General features: G+C 40.3%; 1 protein-coding gene across 2 annotated transcripts in view; it reads right to left on the bottom strand.

The window, feature by feature from the left end:
* gcn1 (GCN1 activator of EIF2AK4) overlaps nucleotides 1–22977 on the bottom strand; it is a 127134-nt gene that overhangs the window by 62205 nt on the left and 41952 nt on the right. For both annotated transcript variants that reach the window (XM_072587104.1, XM_072587105.1), the window contains 9 exons: nucleotides 22452–22611; nucleotides 21331–21520; nucleotides 16081–16205; nucleotides 12667–12845; nucleotides 10646–10739; nucleotides 10083–10196; nucleotides 5214–5412; nucleotides 3761–3916; nucleotides 3200–3378 (listed from right to left, as the gene is read on the bottom strand). In XM_072587104.1, the coding sequence (XP_072443205.1) occupies nucleotides 3200–3378; nucleotides 3761–3916; nucleotides 5214–5412; nucleotides 10083–10196; nucleotides 10646–10739; nucleotides 12667–12845; nucleotides 16081–16205; nucleotides 21331–21520; nucleotides 22452–22611 (1396 nt within the window). The remainder of the gene's footprint in view (nucleotides 1–3199; nucleotides 3379–3760; nucleotides 3917–5213; nucleotides 5413–10082; nucleotides 10197–10645; nucleotides 10740–12666; nucleotides 12846–16080; nucleotides 16206–21330; nucleotides 21521–22451; nucleotides 22612–22977) is intronic.

Here is a 22977-nt window from a genome sequence, read left to right as displayed (position 1 = left end):
CTTCCTCTGGGATCTCATTCCATACATGCAACAGCCTGGATGAAAAGGTTGCCCCTTAGATCCCCTTTAAATCGTTCCCCCTCTCCCCTTAACCCTATGCTCTCCAGTTTTGGACTCACCCACCCTGGGGAAAAGACCTTGCCCAATCACTCTATCCACACGCCTCATGATTTTGTAAGGTCATCCTTCAGCCTCCGACGCTCCAAGGAAAACAGCCCCAGCCTGTTCAGCCTCTCCCTATAGCTCAAACCCTCCACCCTTGCAACATCTTTGTAAATCTTTTCTGAACCCTTTCAAGTTCACAACATCCTTCCTATAGGAGGGAGACTAGAATTGCACACAATATTCCAAAAGCAGCCTAACCAATGTCCTGTACAGCTGCAACAGGACCTTCCAACTCCTGTACTCAATACTCTGACCAATAAAGGAAAGCATACCAAGCACCTTCTTCACTATCTTACCTACCTGCAACTCCACTTTCGAGGAACTATGAACCTGAACTCCAAGGTGTCTGTTCAGCAACACTCTCCAGGACTTTACCATTAAGTGTATAAGTCCTGCCCTGATTTGCCTTTCCAAAATGTAGCACCTCACATTTATCTAAATTATAAACTCCATCCGCCACTCCTTGGCCATCAACTCATCTGATCAAGATCCCATTTAACTCTGAGGTAACCTTCTTTGCTGGTGTCTTCGACTATGTATTGTGGCACCCCCAGGCTTGCCACTAGGGCGTCAAGTCTGGTTGGCTGCACTTCAGCAAGTAGACAGCATACTCCAGATTTAGGTTTGCTATGCTTTGCCCACACAAACGGGCAGCTGTAGGGTTCTGTGGCACCCCACAGATCCTGGTAACCTGCCACAATAGCTCACTTGTCTTCATCAATCTTTGCTCAAATTATGCCATTTGTTCATTTGTCACATTCATCAAGTCCACACAATACGTCAAGTTCCAAAAACAGTTATTTCCTATTTACCTTTAAAATTCCTTTAATCTAACTTTTCTCCCTGAAATCCTTTCCTCTCTTCCATTGTTGGCTTCGCCATTTGCATTTTTAAGTAACTTTTCCCATGTTACCTTCCCTCTCATCATTATTTACTCTTTTCTTCCCTCATCAGCCCAATTCTTCCATTGACTTTTTTTCATTTGTTTTCAACACAATTAGCTCGGAGATAGAATCGACTCAAATTCATGGGACTGGTTGCCCTGTGAGTAAATGAGCTGGGGCAGACTCGGGTCAGTCCTAGGGCATCTCCAATGAAACACTGCATCATCTTACAAGCCCTCCCTCTCACTGAACACAAAATCAAGTGAGGCACAGTCAATGGACATTCCAGTTTCAGGCAAAGAGATCCAATCAAAATAGTGAGGGGTCAATTTTGGTAGAATCCTGATCTAAATGACTACTCAACTTTATCCTACAAATCTTTACTTCCCTGCATATCACTTCTGATGAAACCCTTGCCCCAAACAAAGAAATTACTTTCTGTCTAAAGGCTTGTAAGAAAGCCACATTCACATTAATAAGAGGATAACATTTCCATACTTTGCACATTTAGTACTCCATTCATTGGAATACAAATTGCATCGCACAGCTCTACCAGACATTGAGAAAGATTTGGGTTGCAAATGCCAAGTGGTAGTTATGGTCTTCAATCTGTTCCAGGGAATTCCTTCATGTTACCAGTATACAAGTGGACAGAACACATACTATATCTGTAGAGGAAAAACAACAAAAATGAATCTATTCATAGATTCCCTACTGTATGGAAGCAGGCTATTCGGCCCATCAAGTCTACACTGACCCTTTGAAAAGCATCCCACCCAGACCCCACCTTATCCCTGTAACCCTTCATTTCCCATGGCTAACCCATTTAGCCTGCACATCCCTGGTTATTATGGGCAATTTAGCATGGCCAATCCACCTTACCTGCACATCTTTGGACTGTGGCAGGACCTGGAGGAAACCCACGAAACAGGGGGAGAATGTGCAAACTTCACACTGCCTAAGGTTTAGAATCACACCTGGGTCCCTGGTTCTGTGAAGCAGCAGTGCTAACTACTGAGCTATTCCTTCACTTGTTTTCACTTTTAAAGATACTTTTGGTCAGAGACCCAGAAATCCCAAGACCGGGAATTCATCATGTTCCTAGAAGCAGGCAGAAGATGCTTTCACTTCTCAAATTCTTGCACGGCTACTGGTCAGCCCAAGTTCAAGCAAGTTTGGTTTGGAATCAGGCACGCCACTACAACGGAGGTTTGTCAGTGAACCCCACTATTCAGTCTGCTATCCCTGGAACAAGCCAGACAAGACCTAACAGAACACTGTCATCCAAATGTGCTCACTCCAGAAGTGGGGAGCCCTGGAGATGCTCTTTTCTGAGGTGTGTGAAAGTCCCGTTATTGAATATATTCAATGAGACAGAGATTGATAGATTTATAGGCATTAAATAGATCAAAGGAAATTGGGATTGTACGGAAAAATGACTGAGGTAAATCAACCTAACTTAGTTAAATGGGGTGAAATGGCCTACTCCTGCTCCTTTTTCCTATGTTTCTATGTTCCAAATATTCTAATTGCAACTTGGTATGGCAAAACGGTGAATACTGCAGCCAGAAGACCACCACACTGGAAGCAGCAAAAGCAAGGCTACACAACAATCCTAGAAATACCTGCTGACTAAGCAGATCACAGGGCCCGCTTATCACAGAATTCACCCCTCCTGGATTTTTTACACTAACTCAAATTTAATTGCAAATGGTACACCTCTTTAGTGTGGCAAAGTAACACCATAAATAGGTGCATGAATCATCTGTGTACGTGACTACACTCAGAATTTAAGGGATCCCAGTATATACTCAGCTCTCAGGTGAAGGAACTCAGCAAGTCTATCATGAGACAACAGCTTGCTCCAGAGGGAAAAAAAAGAGCTACCTTCTGACATCTAGTCTAGACGCAGTCTGACATAACTTGAAATTGTGATGTTGTCTTCCCCAACAGACTGAATGGGAATCAACAGAAACTCAGTTTGTTTCACAACTTTGTCAAACAATTTCAGTATCCAAAGTGTGCAGAGACATATCAACAACATTCTCCTGTTGAATAAAATAACAAGACAAGACAGTGGCTTTACAAAGTACAATGATAATACATTCTTATACAAGTCAAAGATTAATGGTCAAAAACACAAATATTACCTCATCTATCAATTGAGAGCTGTCAGTTGCTGATCTCAGCTGAGCATGCTCATTGATCACTTGGAGTGCCTGAATCAGCATCCCCTCCTTTTCTTCATTGTCATTGATTGTATCAGTCAAGACCATTTTTAAGAGGGGGAAGCAATAAGCAAATGCTGGAGCAGTGAGCGGTCTGACATCTGCAAGAAGCAATACAAACAGTAATATTCACTTAAAGGCAACCTTTCTAATATTTTAACTCCCAACAAAAAATATAAATGGAATTTCTTCAAACAACCAGAAACCACGAGTGCAAAGAAACATTGTCACAGCAACTAAACACAAATTGGAAACAAATCAACAAAGGAAGCAAAATAAAATGACTAAAAAGAAATCAAAATTCTGTAAAACAGAGCAAAATTCAACAAGCAGGTGATTTAAAGATTACATTGCGGAGTTTTCCAATGGGATTTTTAAATAAAGATTCAAATTCCCTCAAACCTGAACTCATCATAGTCAATGAGCAATAAGCACAAGGGATATGACAAGATGATGTAATTTCACTTCATTTGAATGACATACCAGCCTCAACCTTGCCTGTACGGTTCGCCACAGTAAGTGAACGCAGCAGACAGACAGCACGGGCGGTCGCAGTTAGAAGTTCTTCCTGGCACCAAGCTTCATCCAAATCACATGCAGGTTTCAATAGCCGAAGCGTCACATGGCCAATTAGGGAACCTAAATCATTGACAGAACATAAGGTCACCTTCTCATTGAATTATGCTTTCATGCTATACACCCAGTAGTGAAATGCATTCTCCCCAAGCAGCTACTTCAGCAGAATGCACATGCCTTTTATTAACTTGACTATTCCAAAGGCATATAAAGAAAATAGTTAGTTATTTTTGATGGTTAAGACCTAGACAAAAAGCTTATTCCTGGGAATCCACTTTGGGATACACTGCCTGAGAAAACCACCAATACTTTTCAAGAAATTTAGAGAAAATCCAATGTTATTGAATTGACTAAGATTTTTAGGTCAAGGGAGAAAAGCCTGTGAAAGGATTTTACGACACTGTCTTTGTGATTTAGTACAATACTTAAATGAAAAGACCCAGACTATTCGATGAATAGATACGGTTATGATTTTGAATGATACCGAAAGGATTAATGCATTTAGAATGCTTAAAAAATTGTACAGATCTGTTGCAGAATTTGATTGGCCTTGCTCCAGTTTAGCAAGGGATGATCCCTGGAATGGGCCTAACATACCACAAACAGCTGAGGATCATGGGATTGTATTCATTAGAGTTTAGAAGGTGGAGGTGAGATCTAATTGAAACCTACAAGATAACGCATGGCTTAGAAAAGGTGGAGCTGAAAATGTGTTGCTGGAAAAGCACAGCAGGTCAGGTAGCATCCAAGGAACAGGAGAATCGACATTTCGGGCTAGAAGGGCTTATGCTCGAAACGTCGATTCTCCTGCTCCTTGGATGCTGCGCTTTTCCAGCAACATATTTTCAGCTCTGATCTCCAGCATCTGCAGTCCTCACTTTCTCCTTAGAAAAGGTGGATGCTGGTAAGTTGTTTCCGTCAGCTGGGGAGCCTTAGAATGGGCACAGCCTTAGAATTAGTGGGGGTCAATTTAGAAGGGAAATGAGGAGACATTTCTTCAGCGAGAGTGTGTTGGGCCTGTGGAATTCATTGCCAACGAGGGCAGTGGAGGCTGGGACGTTAAATGTCTTCAAGGCAGAGACTGATAAATTCTTTATCGCGCAAGTAATTAAGGGCTATAGGGAGAGTGCGAGTAAGTGGAGTTGAAATGCCCATCAGCCATGATTAAATTGCAGAGTGGACTCGACGGGCTGAATGGCCTTATTTTCAGTCCTATGTCTTATGGTCTTAAGCACATGTTAAACTGCTCCATGGTTATCTACTTTCTGCTTGCCTCATGAGGCAGCAAATAATTCAAGAGACAACAAATGCACTGTACAATAACCAAAGTAGAGTTTAAAATCATGCAGCAGATAATTACCTAGGTTTTTTAGATCTGCTGGCAAGATACATGTACCCATTGCCAAGAAGGTATCCTTAAGCCTGGGAGCTACAAGTGGTGATTGGAAGAGTGGGAGGAATGAGCGGATCAGAGTAGGAATCTGCTGTGACAAACCAAGTGGGTTCTTTTTGATGATGGCATTCAGAACATTCAGAGCGGATTGCAAATCCTCATCCAACTGTGGGCAGACAACAGAACAGAACAGCATTTCTTTAATAATAGCTTATTTAGATACAGTCAAACATTAGGCAAATAATGACAATAAATTCCTTGCAATAAATGCCAAAATGCCATTTACCCTCCTTATTCCCTGCATACCTGGCTACTAGCTTTCTGTTATTCATGCACGAGGACACCCTGATCCTTTTGCACTGAAGCACTGTGAAGTTTCTCTGTTTAGATCATGGATATATGTTCCCTTTGTATTTGTCTGACCAAAGTGGATAACCTCATCCACATTAAACTCCATTTGCCAAATTTTGATCTGTTCACTTCACCTATTCATATCCATTTATAAATTTCTTCTGTTTACATTGCAACTAACTTTTCCACTATTTTAGTGTCAAATGCAAATTTGGCTATTGTACATTCTGTCCCTGCATCAAAGTCATTAATATAGATTGTAAATAGTTGGGGCCCAAGGACCAAACCCTGTGGCATCCCAGTAGTTACATCTTGCCAAACATATAAATACCCATTTATCCTAACTCTACTTTGTTGGTTATTCAAATGCCCCATCCAAGCTAATAAATTATCCCAACTCCATGTGATCTTAACTCATGTATTAGCAGTTTTTCACTGCATCTTATCAAGTGCCTTCTGAAAGTCCAGATATACTGTATCTGCAGAATCCCCTTTATTCACCTTGCATGTTACATCTTTGAAGAATTCCAGCAAATTAGAATTATCCTTCATGCCACTCTTTCTTGGGTTGCATTATGACTTTCCGAATATCCTGTCATTACTTCCTTCATAATGGATTCTAACAATTTCCCAATGATATAATGTTAACTAACTACTACTTAGTTTCCTACTTGCTGCCTCCCTCCCTTTTTGAAGAAGGGCATTATTTTTCCAACTCACTGACCTTTTTCACATCCAGGCAATTGTGGAATGTTGTAACCAAGGGATCCACTATCTCTGCTGCTTCCTTTAAGGACCTAGAATGTAGGCCAATGGGCTTTGGGGACTTTTTGTACTCCATTCTCTTGGAACGGAAGTTCAACATTCCACTTACCTTTCCAAATACCTGCTGAACTTGAACATTAGCTTTTTATGACTTAGGGACGAGAACCCCTAAACCTTTTTGTGCCATAATTTTCTGCAGTCTTTTTCCATTTAAATAAAATTCAGCTCCTCTATTCTTAATACCAAGTGCATAATATCACGTTTTCTCCAAATGATATTTTGCAAAGTTTAGCCTAACTTGCTTAGCCTGTCTTATTTCCCCGCAGATCCTTTATGTCATTCTCACCACTTGCTTGTCCACCTATTTTTGTGCCAATCACAAACGTGGCTATAGTACACTCTCTTCTGTCATCCAAGTCATTTATAAATATTGTAAATTACTGCAGCCATAGGACTGATCCCAACGTCACTCCACTAGTTACAGGTTGCCATCTTGAAAATGCTCTCCTTATCCCATTTGTCTGTTTTTGATCAGTGTATTAGAATAGATAGAGGTCTGATAACTATTTCCAGTTGCCTAAGGTGTGGAACCTTAAAAGCCTCTGGAAATCCAATTACATTCAGATCTACAACTTCCCCCTTCTTTTTGATCATGGTTATTACCACATCAAAGAACCTTAATATATTTATCAGACATTATTTTCCCTTCATGAAGCCAACTGACTTTACTTGATCATATTATGTATTTCTAAATGCTGTACTATTCCATTCTTTATATTGACACTTTCCCAGTGACAGATGTTAAACTAACTGGTCTATCGTTAACATTTTGTTTTGACTCAATTCCTTTTTGAATATGGATGGTACATTGGCAGTTTTCCAATCATCTGGAACTTTTCCAGAAGCTAAGGCTTCTTGGAAAATTACTACCTATGTATTTATGATCTCTGTAGCTACTTTTTTTTTAGATTCTAGGATGCATTCCATCAGGTCTAGGGGCCTTATTGGTCTATAGCCCCATTAATTTCCTTAGTTCATTTTCTTTAGTGATCATCATTGCACTTAGATTCCCTACAATGTGGAAACAGGCCCTTTGGCCCAACAAGTCCACTCTGACCCGCCGAAGCACAACCCACCCAGACCCATTCCCCTATATTTACCCCTTCTCCTAACACTACGGGCAATTTAGCATGGCCAATTCACCTAACCTGCACATTTTTGGATTGTGGGAGGAAACCGACGCAAACATGGGGAGAATATGCAAACTCCGCGCAGAGTGTCGCCTGAGGCGGGAATTGAACCCGGGTCTCTGGCGCTGTGAGGCAGCAATGCTAACTACTGTGCCACCATGCCGCCCACCATCAACTTGTGTAGTATGATTAGATTCTCTACAGTGTAGAAACAGGCCCTTCGGCCCAACCAGTCCACACCGACCCTCCGAAGAGTAACCCACCCAGACCCATTTCCCTCTGACTAATGCACCTAACACTACGGGCAATTTAGCATGGCCAATTCACCTGACCTGCACATCTTTGGACTGTGGGAGGAAACCCACGCAGACACAGGGAGAATGTGCAAACTCCACACAGACTGTCACCCGAGGCTGGAATTGAACCTGGGACCCTGGTGCTGTGAGGCAGCAGTGCTAACCACTGAGCTAAAATCTGGCACTTATTTCCTCTCTTCCTTCTGCTCCTTAAGTACTTAGTATTTTTGGAATGCTATTAGTGCCTTCTATCATGAAGATGGATGCAAAGTATACCTTCAACTCCTCTACTATTTCCTGCTTTCCCATTATTACTTCCTCAGTCTTATTCCCTCATGGGTTGATGTTCAGTTTGGTCCCCTATTCCTTTTTATATTTCTTTTCTTTATTCATTCACAGGATGAGTGCATTGCTGGCTTGTCAGCATTTCTTGTCCATCCCTAATTACCCAGAAGGCAGTTAAGCGTCAACCACGTTGCTGTGGGTCTGGAGTCACATGTAGATGGGTTTTTCCAACAATCAACAATTAGATTCTTAATTCCAGATATTTAGTGAGCTCAAATGCCACCATTTGCTGTGGTGGGATTCGAACCTGGGTGCTGAAGATGTTAACAGTCCAGCGATAATACCACTAGGCCATCACCTCCCTCTTTAGATATTTCAAGAAGCTCTTGCTGTCCATCTTGCAAGTTCACCCTCAAAGTTTATCAGCTTCCTCATTTTTCTTTGGTCTTCTTCGGTTTTTTTTCAAAACTCACCCAATGCTCAGGCTTACTATTAATTTTTGTCACATCGTACGTTTCTTCTTTTAATGTGGTGCTATCCTTCACTTCCCTGGTGAAAGGGTTTGCTCACCCCTTTCCTAGAATCCTTCTTTCTCACTGAGATAAATCCTTGTTGTAAGCCTTGAATATTGTCATTGTCATTACAACACTGCCATTGCCCCTCAACTATCTATGTTGCTGAACTCCTTTCTTAGTCCACTCCAGCAAGCTCTACACTCATTTCTTTGTAACCACCCCTGCTTATGTTTAGTACTAGTCACTTCCAAACCAAGTTTCTGCCATCTTATGGCCAATGTTTCCGAAGGAGTCTTTTACTCTGACATCATTTATTAAACCTGCCTTTTTACACACCCCTAGGTCCAAAATAATGAGATTCCTGGTTGGATCCACAACATATTGTTCTGGAAATCTACTTCGAGTACACGGTCTGAATTCTTCCTCATGGCTACCTCTGCCAATCTGACTTTTGCGATTTATTTGAATAGCATGGTGGCTCAGTGATTAGCACGGCTGCCTCACAGCACCAGGGTCCCAGGTTCGATTTCAGCCTCGGGCGACTGTCTGTGGGGAGTTTGCACATTCTCCCAGTGTCTGCGTGGATTTCCTCCGGGTGCTCCGGTTTCCTCCCACAGTCCAAAGATGTGCAGGTCAGGTGAATTGGCCATGCTAAATTGCCCATAGTGTTCGGTGCATTAGAGAGAAATGGGTCTGGGTGGGTTACACTTCTGAGGGTCAGTGTGGACTGGTTGGACCAAAGGGTCTGTTCCCACACTGTAGGGAATCTAATCTAATCATTAAAGTCACCCTTGTTTAATGCACATAGCAGCCTTTTGAAACAGTAGAGTGTTTAAAAAGGTTTTGACAGATGTTCTGACCTGGCTATAAAACCACAGTTTTAAAACAGACAACACAGACACAGTCTTCTCTTAACTTTGTCCTGTTTGGCAATTTAGTGCTTTAATGTTATAAAGTTATTGGTGCTGGAAATCTTGTTGAATGTTGAAAGATTGCTTTTTAAAAAAAACAATGTGCACTGCAGTGCCTGACCCAAATTGATGCCATTTTGGTGCAACCTCTCCTACTCTGACTTGAGCAGCTCCCAGCAGCCAGCCTTCCAACTTTTGACCATTGCCCATGACTTGTACCGGGGAACCTCCACTGCCCACTAGAGCTGTCACGCTGCAGATACCTCCTGAAGACTCCAGGTTTTTTTTTGAAGAAAGAAATCATGAGTAGAAAGCTCAATATAGCTCCAGTACTCTGTCATCCCACAATGTCAAATGTAATCACCATGTTGCCTCCCTAGAACTGATCACACGAATAGGGTGCATATGAATTAATTCCTTGCCTTTTGAGGAAACGAAAAATTATCCAAAATTAAACATTTTAGAACTAAAGTATCTGTAAAAGCAAGACTTTGGTTCTGGTGGTATTGGAGTTTCTCTGTACCTGCTGAAGTTGCTTCCTGATCATAGACTCTTTCTCCAGCTGACACTGCAGGAGTTCCTTCTGTTTGTTGCTCAGCTGCACCTCGTCCTTCAGACCTTTCTTCTTTTTAATCTCCTATCACAAATGGTTTTATTTTGAAACAATGTTAGAATGTGCAGTGACACACCAATTAATTACAAATGAAAGGTAGTCTATATTTAACAAGCTGCTTTTTAAAGCCACGAAATTTATAATTAGAACTGGATGTTAATAAAACACTTCCCACATATTCACAGTGTTTATTGTATCTGATATTTTGTCTGTTTGATATCAGCAAAATATCTCAGTGCAAGTCATAATAATGGAAAATTAACAAAACCTATTTCAGAGAGTTTATGAGAAATTGCGTTAAAAGTTGACAGCATTTTGAATTTGTTTTTGATATGAGGCCCTGGTTTATTCCAATGATGAATACAAATTCACATTGTAGGGTAGGCTTGTGAGAGGAAAGCAGAGTTATTTATGCTATGTAAAGAAAGAAAATTACATAGCAGGCTAAGAGTTATAAATAAATTGTTAATTACCTCCTTAAGTTCCATGTCAATGATTTGCTCCTTAAAGGAATAAGCTTTATTTTCCCGTTTCAGATTGGCTTTCTTTGTGGTTTCTTGCTGTGCACTAGTACAGAATAGAAAGAATCCTCAAAACTTACAAACACACAAATTGGCCAGAAGAAAAAGATCAACCATCAAAACATCTATTCCACAACCCATCCTGGGGGCTACCAGTTACCAGAAAATGGTACACATTGTTGCTACTGAGCGTCAATAACAGAGGATGTGAATGTAGTGCCAGTGAAGTGGCTGCTTTGTCTTAGATAGCATCAAGCTTCTTGCGTTGTTGCAGCTCAACCTATCCAGGTAAGTGGAGAATATTCCATCACATTCCTGACATGTGCCTTGTAGATGGTGGACATGCTTGGGGAGTTAGGAGGTTCTCAATGTGAGAGCAAATAAGCAAACCTCCAATTAATGTTAACCATGGAATTTGAGAACACATTTACAACACTGCAGACAAAATAAATCAAATATAACAAAATATTGATTTCTGTAATTGGTACAGTTTAAGTTTAGGCAGGACAAATGCATTCTTAAAACAAGCTTCTGCAAGCTGCATATGAGAGAAGTAAAAGGTTCTATCGTAGTCAGCCAATATAATAGACGCGAGGTGTTGTATTTTGGAAAGGCAAATCAGGTCCTGGGGAGCATTGCTGAACAAAGAGACCTTGGAATGCAGATTCACAGCTCCTTGACAGTGGAATCGCAGATAGATAGGATAATGAAAACGACGCTTTATTGGTCAGTGCATTGACTATAGGAGTTGGAAGGTTACGTTATGGCTGTACATGACATTGGTTACGCCACTTTTGGAATACTGCATGCGATTCCGGTTTCCCTCGTATAGGATGTTGTGAAACTTTAAAGGGCTCAGAAAAGATTTAGAAGGATATTATCAGGGTTGGAGGGATTTGAGCTTAGCGACAGGCTGAATTGGCTCAGGTTGTTTTCCCTGGAACGTTGCAGGCTGAGGGGTGACCTTATAAAATCATGAGGGACATGGATAGGATGAATGGAAAAGGCCTTTTCCCCAGAGTGGGGGAGTCCAGAATTAGAGGGCATAGGTTTAAGGTGAGAGGGGAAAGATGTAAAGGGGACCTAAGGGGCAACTCTTTCACACAGAGGGTGGTACGTGTATGGAATGAGCTGCCAGAGGAAATTGTGGAGGCTGGTACAATTACAATATTTAAAAACCATTTGGATTGGTATAGGAATAGGAAAGATTTGGAGGGACATGGGCAAAATGCTGGCAAAGGGGACTAGATTAATTTAGGATATCTGGTCAGCATGGACGGATTTGACTGAAGGGTCTATTTCCATGCTGTACAGCTCTATAACTCTATGTACCTGGCAGACTTAGCGCATTATTCAGAATAGTTTGTCCTGCATCAGTTCTCCACATTTCTATGCCTTTAAATAAAGTTGTTAGGGTTTTTGGGGCAAAGTGACAGTATTCCTTTCTCTGAACCAGTGGGCATGAGTTCAAGTCCCACCTGCTCCAGGAACATGAAAAAGCATCTCTGAAAGATACCTCAAACAAACATAGTTGTTTGGTGGACTGAACACCTTAAATGGAATGACAACAGGTAGACTGACTGGAAGACATAAATTATCCTTCTTTATTAAACTGTTCGAGCGAGATGCCCACAGGTTGACAGCAACAAACACTTCAAGGTGTGAACTGTTATATATTAGAGCAGCATTGCTCCTCAAAGAGGTAGAAGCAAACTCTGCAACCAAAAATAACAGCTGCACCAGCAACTTTTAAAGCAAATTGGGACAAAAGCCCAAGACTTTATTATTATACCTCACTTTACTCATGGCAAAGAAGAAAATGACATAAAACCTTGTTGAAATGGTTGTCAAGCACAGATATTGATTTCTAAAGGTCCATTCAATGTTACTTCCCTATCTACTTTGACAAACTCCTAATATTTTGTCCACACTGAGTAAGTATGTGAAATAATGACCTATCCATGATGACTTACATTTGGATGAGGGACTTGTCGTACAGCTCTCCCTCAGGAACCAGCATGATCTTATACTCCTCATTAGTCACTTGATGGAAAGCAGGATTTCCAAACATGCTTGCAACCAGGCCACTCACATGTGGCAATACAACTGATGAAGCAAAGACAGACATGGAGGCCACAGCATTTATAATGGCCTATGAAACAAGTAGAACAGTCAAATTAAACCTGTGCTTGCTGCCACCAAAAAATACTTTTTTTTTAAAACCAGAATTTATGCTTGATAACCATTTTCATTTAGTAACCATGTTCCTACAAACCCCCATTTCCTTTCTTCCCCAGCATTTGCAGTCTTCCTGGGCTCCAAGTTCCAATTTCTCTGCATAAGGCTCTACCTTTCCACCTCTTACGCCATAAGACACTGTGTAAAACCCACCTCTATGATCAAGCAGTTGGTCACTTGTCTGAATGCCTCCTTTGGCTCAGTGTCAACCTTATTTACATATTCTACAATTTATATTGTAAAGAACCATAGGACGTTTTGCTACATTAAAATTCCAAGTAAATGCAAATTTTTGCCGTAATGCTGAATACTGTTGTAACTTCCACATAAAGAATTGACTATTTTAGCAAATTGCTAGGTTAGATGACTTTCAAAAAGTATTAAGTAAAAGGACAAGGAAGTGTTAGGTTGATGACAATCTTTTGCTGGGAATAATTTTCTGTTTATAAGTTTGACTTACATGAATACTTCTTGCAAACCACTGCATAAAGAGCATTGCTTTTTTGTCAATCTTTCTGTTCAAAGATACAGGTTAAAAAGCAGGAGGAGGGGCAAAGTATACAGATGACCAAATTCAAAGTTGGAAATTAATAGGTTATCAATAAGTAACTCACCATGGCTCCTTTGACAGCATATTCAAACTGTCAGCCTCTACCACTTACAAGGACAGGGCAACTAAAACATGGGAACACTAAGTATTCCCTCCAAACCTCTCACCACCCTGACTTGGAACTATATCGCCGCTCTTTCACTGTTGCCAAATTAACTGCACTGTCTCCCTAAAAAGCACTGGGGTCTCCCGATGCTCCCTCCCTCTGGCAGCAGGTCAAGAAGGCAACTCACCCCCACCTTCTCCAGGGCAATTAGGAATGGGCAATAAATGCTCACCTTGCCAGCAACATCCACAATACACAATCAAATTTAACACTTTATTACATGTTAACTAGTCATTTCATTGATGTGCAGTTGGAGGGAATTGGTGTGTGTAAAACTGGCCAGGTCAAATCTGCACCACAGTGATTGCACATTAAAAAGTTATGAATTATCTGGGCTGTGTTGAGGACACAAAGGATAAGAGTCATACAGTCCTACAGCATAGAGTCAGGCCCCTTGGTCCAAACTAGTCCATGCCAGCCACGCTAACCCCATTTCCCTGCACTTGGCACATATCCATCTAAACCCTTCCTATCCATGTATTTGTCCAAATGTCTTTTAAATGTTGTTAATGTCCCCGCCTCGGCCACTTCCACTGGCAGCTTCTGTGTTTTAAAAAAAAATTGCCCCTCAGGTTCCCTTTTATTCTTTCCCCTCTAACCTTAAACTGATGCCCTCCAGTCCTCGATTCCCTAACCCTGGGGAAAAAGATTGAGTGCATTCACTCTATCCATGCCTCTCATGATCTTATACACTTCTATAAGATCCCCCCCTTCAGTCTCCTACCTCAAAAGAAAAAAGTCCTAGCTTGTCCAACCCCTCCATATAATTCAGACCCCCGAGTCCTGGCAATATCCTTGTAAATCTCTTCTGCACTCTTTCCAGTTTAATAACATCCTTCCTATAGCAAGGTGACCAAAAGTGAACACAATACGCAAGTGCGGCCACACAAATGTCCTGTGCAACTGCAACATAACTTCACAGCTTCTACGCTCAATGCCCTGGCTGATGAAGGCCAGTGTGTCAAAAGTCTTCTTCACTGCCCTGCCTAGCTGTGACTCCACTTTTAGAGAACTATGCACCTGAATTCCAAGGGCCTACTATGCATCATGAAACTCTGACCTTGGTTCGACTTTCAAAATGCAAGACCTCTCACAAATCTATATTAAACTCTATTTACCATTTCTCAGCCAACTCCCCCAGCTCATCAAGGTCCTGCTGCAATTTCTGATAACCTTGCTCACTGTTCATGATACTGCCTATTTCAGTGTCATTTGCAAACTTACTAACAGACAGTTCTAAATGATTCTTCTCCTGCCAACTTAAGAGTCAGTTAGGGCTTAGTGCCAAATGTTATCCTTGCTATAATGTCCCCAGGCAATGGGAAAAAAAAATGTACTGAGCCAGCAACTTCATATACTGTGAAAAGCATAATATGATGGACATTGTAAATTTGAAACAAAGAAAAAATGAAAAACACCCTCCAGGTTAGATAGCATCCATGGAGAGAGAAACAGAGTTAAGTCTGTGAGCTTTCTATCTGGGAAAATTTAATTATGTAAAAGGATGAAGAGTGGGTGGGACACAGACAAAACCAATGCCTGTGACCTAATATTTATGTCACTCAGGGATTAGTGATAATAGTATGGAAAAGAATTTGTCAGTACATAAAACACATAGATATTCCAATTTTAGTCAGTTTAATGAAATAGCATTCAATCGTATAAGAAAATTGAAATACTGGAACGAAGTTCTGAACATTCACTCTATTACTCTAAGTGATTGGGAAGTAAGGTAGAATGAATGGTGAAAAATTAGGTCAGAAATGCACAAGTTATTTAATACATCACTTATAACTCCTAAACTTACTCGTACAGAGAAAGAAGTTAAGAAAAAAGACCACACAATTTGCTGCAGGAAATCCTGACAGCCAAACAACCTTGAATCAATTGATGTTCTACACATTGGTAACCATGTTATGCTGATCCTGTCTGACTGCATTCAGTTAATGATTAGATTAGATTATCTACAGTGTGGAAACAGGCCCTTCGACTCAACAAGTTCACACCGACCCTTCAAAGAGTAACCTATCCAGACCTATTTCCCTCTGACTAATGTTATAGACAATTTAGCATGGTCAATTCACCTAACCTGCACATCTTTGGACTGTGGGAGAAAACCGGAACACCCAGAGGAAATCCACGTAGACACGAGGAGAATGCGCAAACTCCACAGACAGTCACCCGAATTGAACCCGGGTCCCTGGCGCTGTGAGGCAGCAATGCTAACCACTGAGCCACTGTGTCGTTCCCGCGGTTTCTATTTATGTTCCTGCTTCCAAATAGACCTGTTGGACTTTAATCTGGTGTTGTGATTTTTAACTTTGTACACCCCAGTCCAACACCTGCATCTTCAAATCTGGATTACTGGCATTTATAATATTTTTTTAAAAATTACAAAAAGAGTCAGACCACAAAACAGTCACATTTACTTACTTGGTTTTTGACAGACTGGGCGGTGACACTGGGCAGGATGTCACTCAGATGCTTTTTAACAAACTCAGCAGGGTCCAACTTCAGTCTGAGGAGAACAGCCAACCACAGTCCTGTTTGAGCAGCCTCTGCAAAACAAAAGTGTCAGTGTCATTGGGAACAGGCAAGAGAACCTGCCTGAAGGTGTGAATTATAAAGTCCAACTCATTTCACCTTCATATGAACTATGATCCTCCATACCGCAGAATAAGATCAGTTGCATTTGTATCCATACATACGGTAACTTCACCTATTTGTTCTCTGTACTCAAGTATATACTGCTGTACAGCCAAAAATCTATTTTCTTATGAATAAACTCAAGAAAATTCCAATAAGGAACCATCATTGTATAAACTGGGCCAAGAATAGGTCCAAAAGAAGAGCTGGCAATTCAACAACTCTGCTTAAGAACACAAACACACCATTATGTCTCTGAGCATTAGTCAACATTAAATAAAGAAGATTACAATTTAGTGATTTTATTTATGGTAACAGAACAGCCGAAGAAGAATCTAACTTAAACGGTACTGATATTTATGGATGAGACCCAAAAATCAATTCTCAGTGGGAGCAGCAAATCTACAGCAGCATTGCTAGCTTCAGCTAATTGAGAAACATAGAAACAAAATGGCTTTAACACTGGAACTCCGATCTAGTTTGTGAAGCTCAAAATCCAAAAAAGCCTCAAAAATGAGATCAACGTTTTAATAAATCTGAAAAGTAACTCAATCAATTGATTGTTGAGAGACCATAGCAGGAGTAGGGGAAGGGAGAGATAAGAAAAAGGAAACCAGGGTGTTCTTTAGGCTTTAAATACAATGAGATGAGAGGATATGGACAATTTTGATGAATGGAAATAGATATTATGGGTCGAGTTGTCAGCATTTGTTTATGCATTTCTTGAGGTTTACTGGGTTGCATGGTAGGGTTGTGACACTGGTATTCTCTATTGAAGGTATGTGCACAGAGTTCAAGCAGCTGGAGACTTAATAGGCTACCATCAAGGCCACCTCGCAAAATTGTTAGCCTTCACTGTCATTATTTCTCTGAAACTGACAGCAACTTTGAACTGACAAATAATTAAACATGAAAATCCAGAAAATACTGTGTAGCGATGCTTGCTATTCTTCTTTTATTGTTGTGGTTGTGTTCCACAACAACGAGCACCCGAGCTACAAATCTTCTCCCAAACATTGAATTCTTCTTTTATTTTTCTCAATTTTTGGTGGAGCTGCGAGTTGAGGTTAGGGCTACTTTGACCAACTGTATGCTTTAAACAAAAGCAAAATGTTTGTTGCTGCCCTGATCTAGAAGATAACGTAACTTTTAACCTGAGGAACACTATGGACAATTCAACACTGTATATTGCCATGTCCATGGGTGACAACTGGTTGAATGTGGAGTTGATCAATTGGGGCGGCACAGTGGCTAGCACTGCTGCCTCAGAGCCAGGGACCTGGGTTCAATTCTTTCCTCGGGCGACTGTCTGTGTGGAGTTTACACATTCTCCCAGCGTCTGTGTGGGTTTCCTCTGGGTGCTCCGGTTTCCTTCCACAGTCCAAAACTGTGCAGGTCAGGTAAATTGGTCATGCTAAATTGCTCTATAGTGTTAGGTGCATCAGTCAGGGATAAATACGGTGAATGGGTCTGGGTGGGTTACTCTTCGGAGGGTCGGAGTGGACTTGTTGGGCCAAAGGGCCTATTTCCATCCCCTAGGGGATCTAATCTGATCAATTGAGGGAGGAACAATGCTAACTATCCATAAACAGATAATATTGATTAAAGAAAGAAAAAGGAGGGAGTAAGCTGGTTTTGATCAGTTTTGGCATGTGCAGAATGATTTTTGGAAGCTTCAGGATTGGCTGCTAAGTTTTACTCTCTCTAGTTGTCTGGCCAGTTAAAGATTTGCTGAATGTTCTGAGAAAAGTATCCCTGTCTACAATAAATAGATATACTGAGCTGTCTACATTCATCAGTGGCTTTGAAATTAGATATATAGTTAGGTGCCTGTGCATTATCTCAGGATTTGAAAGCTTGGCATCCATGGCAAATCATAATTCTTTTCTTTTGCATTTATTCCTTAACTTTGTAAGTCTGCCTGTATGACAGTGGGGTTTTGATTAAAGAAGATTGGGTTTAGATTAAAGATATTAATTAGATTAGCTTATTATTTAACTTTATCCTGCTAAAGTTGCAGTTTTCGTAATAAATTGTTAATTTCTTTTTAAGGTATAAACATTGTGTCAAAAATCTATTATTCATAGAGTCTGGCTAGGAACAATTGGTCAAATTTTGAGGGTCACTGACCATGTCAATTTCATTGTGTTACTAATACATCGACAGGAAGGCTGATTTGATTTGCTTTCTTTTGGTCCTAACAATTATTAATGATTCTAACCTTCAACAGAGACTGTTGTTGAAATCCCTGTATACTACAATTAATTAGAAATCACCAAACTTTCAATATTCTCTAATAGCGACACACTGTATATACACTTGAAAAGACTATATCTTATTGAATGAGGCGTAATTGGATTTTGAATAGTTTACCAAGTTCACAATGTGCATGGATCTTATCCTGCATGATGACATTATTGCTGCTGGGACTCAAGAGATTCTCTTGACTTGGCCCAAGATTCAAACTAACATTGTGGTGTGAATTTTCTCTCACAGAGATCACTTGACTTTTGTGCGCAGCATTCATGGAAAGCTGTGCTCAATGCCATCATTTCAGTTTTGACTTTGATTGTAAGATCTGGGCTATTAAATGACAAAGATGGACAGCACGCAAACAGACCCTTCGGTCCAACTTGACCATACCGGTCAGATACCCTTAATTAATCTAGTCCCATTTGCCAACACTTGGCCCATATCTCTCTAAACCCTTCTTATTCATATACCCAGTCAGATGCCTTTTAAATGTTGCACTTGCACCAGCCTCTACCACTTCCGCAGGCAGCTCATCTCATACACGCACCACCCTTTGCGTCAAACAATAAAACCTGTTTCCCAGACTCTGCTATTGCTGAGAATACATACTGTTGTCAGGCAATATGACAAGTTCTGGAGTGACCAGCTCCTGCTTTTGAGCATCTCCACATGTTACATTGTTCCTGACCCGTGAGAATGTTCTGAAGATAGAAGGGATTTGGGTCTATGCATATACTATAATAAAATCTTGGCCTGAGTTTATACAACATGCAACATTACCCAGTTTATAATCGGTGTAAGCTTTTGTATGTAACAGCATTGTCTAATGTACAAATGTCATTGTCACTGTCTTGTCATATGTGGAACTGGGATTTGAGGTTTGTCCTCATCTCTCTGTAAAATGGTTGAATGGTAGGGTTTGGGGCTTAGCTTTGCTGCTCCTCTCCCTTTGTAAAATTGCTGTCTTGTGTGTACAGCTGTAAATGTTTTTTGTAAACTGTTTGTAATTTGTTTAATAAAAGAAACAGGAGATTCAAAAAAAATATAATCTGTGTCGCCATTGCTTATAAAAAAGTAAATGCTTAGACCAAATGCTTACCTGTTCCCTAGACCTGTTGTGCATGTGGAAACAAAATCAGCTTCCCACATTTTTCCTTCACCACTAAAAATGCCATCAGGACTACTGGCACAGGTCGAATTTTCAAGTGATTTTGAAATATTCTAACAGAGAAAATAAAATGTGTCGCAATGTGCGTATTTCACGCCATTAAAAAAAAACAAAGAACTGAAGATGCTGGAAATCAGAAACAAAATCAGAAATTGTTATAAAATCTCAGGTCTGGCAGCATCTGTGGAGAGAAAGCAGCGTTTTCTTTCTTCCCGGGATGTGGTGAGAACAGCTGTTTCAGGAATGTTGTATGTCACGTAGATACCTGTGATCCTGTGCGGATTCAAAATAGCAAGGATGAAACTTGAGACAGAATCCACATCGGGCAAATCTGAGCCAGAGGCAGTCACTGAGGAAGGTGATATGGCTGTGGAAGTGAGTTTTGTCAAGTTTGGGTTCTGAAGGAGGGTCACTGGACTTGAAACATTAACTCTGCTTTCTCTCCACACATGCCACAAGATCTGCTGAGTTTTTCCAGCAATTTATAATTTTGTTTCATGCCATAAAATTTATCTTTGGGGGTGATGTAATAATAATTGCTATCATTGAGTGGTTAATTATATTCAGATGGGTATTAACTAGGAAACCACCTCAGCTCACACAGAAATATATTACAGCTGGGAGGGTCTTGTGGTACAGAGTCAGGGTCAAAATCCCAAATTGCCTTGGAAGTATGCCATGGAATGTTGGAATAGGTTAATTAAAAAGTAATTAAACTATCATTTATAATTGGGACAGGATGAAGAAGGGACTCTCTTTTGTTGAACACAGTACAAAATATTTGAGACTATAAACAGAAGCTTGTAGGCGAATAGAGACTCCAGTATTCCTTTCACCAAGTGATAGAGTCTTGACACACAGTGAGAAGCATCATAATCTATGACAGATATCTCCAGTATCAACTTCTAACTGATGGGGCTATGAAATTTGATCCTTAAACAAATCCATCAAACAGTAAACATGGATGAGTCACCAAACCAAACAACTTGGGTACAAAAGTGAGGCCAAAACTAGTGAATGTGTAAATTTTTATACATTTAAAATTGTCACTCAGCTATCCTGCTAAGAATATAGCTCAGTAGAGAAAAGTCATGATCAAATAGATCCGTCAGTGAGAAAGAAATGAACTGTACAGAAAACAGCAATTAACATGGTTGGTATGCAGCAGAAATGCTACTGTAATTTCAGCAATCTATGGTAAATCAAGAGTCTGAAGCTATTACTGTCAGGTTAGTACTGGGAAAAGACACTTCAAATGTTAGCCCTTTTTCACTCTGGCTTAAAAACGTGAAAATTACTTGGTGAAAACTAAAGAATAATAAATTGCTTCCGCTGCTCAGTAAGACAGACAAAGGAGGCAAAAACAATTAGAATTACTCAAACAGCTATAGGGAAACAAATTCTTTGAACAGAGCATAGTTGAAATACAGAATTCATTGCCACAAACCAATAACATCAGAAGATGGGTATTAGACCAGATGGCTCTTAGAACAAATGCTGGCATAAACATCTTGGGAAGACTGTGTCAACTGCTTATATTTCACTTAACAAGCCAATGAAGTTTCAAGCAATAAAGTTAGTGACATGCTTCAGAACAATTTAAGACTTTCTTTTACCTATAGAAGGGTGATGTGCCACAAACACTATTTTTCTGGCCAATTTCTCAGCCTCGTTGACATCATTCTCCAATCCTGGGATACTTGTTATCACACATAATGCCTCTAGCAGCACTCTGGGTGGAACGTAGGACCTGCCGGCTTCTGTTGGTTCACCCGATTCAGTCACCAACCCCTCCTGAGGAAGAATCTAGTGGAAAGACATTATTTCTTTGATTTGTGTTTTAATGCAGTAAATTTGAGCTTTACCAGCAACATGACAGCATCCATGCAATTCACTACAGACCACTGTCAAAATAAGTATTGACATAATGTTAGTTTATAATAGCTACTCACATGTAGAGAGCTTTACAGGGCTCTCCACACTGCTCCATAATCTTTCAGGTAGTTAATGAATCAAAGAAAATATTCTTTCCTATCAAAGAATTTTCATCTGAAGGCCCAAATCTAGACATGAGTTTGCAATATATGAATGTCCAATATGTAGTAGTTAAAAAAACCCACAAAATGGAAGTTAATTTAGGTGAGTTTCATACCTAAATTTACATAAGACCCCAGGATCATCTAAACTATGATATATATATGCCTCAAGGAATCACCACTTCACGTTGTTGTTTTCTGGGGAGGTGGCATGGGAGGAGGAGTAAATTCTCTAGCACACATCTTTTGAGTTTATCTTGGGTGCGACAACTTTACTCTTACAATCAAAGGCATTCACTCAGTGGACTTATCAGTTGGTGCTCAAAGGTTAATTTTGGGGGCAGGCAAGAATTGACAGGAAATTATACACTTGATCTTATCAAATATAGAAAGAGTGGAGTATTTTATCCAGTATCACAGATAGTCACAAATCTATTAACATTGAAAATGGTTCAAGTGATCACTGTCAAGAGTGTGGTGCTGGAAAAGCACAGCAGGTCAGGCAGCATCCAAGGAACAGGAGAATCGATGTTTCGGGTGTAAGCCCTTCATCAGGGATTACTGTGGCTAGCTTGATTATACTAGCTTGAAGTGCAGAATTGCATGTCCTTTAGATTTTCAACTAATATTCCAAAATTGTTAAAAGAAGAGCATACCAGATGATCTATGTAAACTTGTCTTCACTAAAAGAAATGACAGACCTTGTGGGTGCTCAGAATGATTTGGAGCTCTTCCAGTAGCCCATATGCTAGCTTAACACCACCGAGAGATGACAGTAACTTCCTGACTGTCTGCTGAGCCTGTTTCCGAACTCGCCACGTTTTACTCAGCAGCACAACAACGAGGGCTTTGTGGTACATCCTGCAAATAGCAAAGATCACATAATTTGCAATGAAGGATGCATCACCTAGCATATTAACACACTCAAAATGATCTTAGAAGCAACTATAGCACAAAGATCAGATTACAACATAAATTTATGGGTTGTTACTTAAAACCTATGCTAATCACAAACTTTTATCTTAAGGAGCATTTCATGAAATTAAAAACAAGATTTCAGAAACAATTCAGTACAATTAAGTTTGAAAATGCATCTATTGGAGTTGCCAATTGATCACTGCGGGGTCTTGAGACATTTGATATAGCTTCAGAATCTACACTCATTCGACATACTCTTTATTCACCATTTTTTCAAATAGAAATGTCAACTGTGACTACACAAGATTG

This window comes from Chiloscyllium punctatum, chromosome 17 (genome assembly GCF_047496795.1).
Source record: "Chiloscyllium punctatum isolate Juve2018m chromosome 17, sChiPun1.3, whole genome shotgun sequence".
Taxonomy (NCBI): domain Eukaryota; kingdom Metazoa; phylum Chordata; class Chondrichthyes; order Orectolobiformes; family Hemiscylliidae; genus Chiloscyllium; species Chiloscyllium punctatum.
Note: the sequence above shows the minus strand (reverse complement) of the source record. Positions and strands in the feature narration are given on the sequence as shown.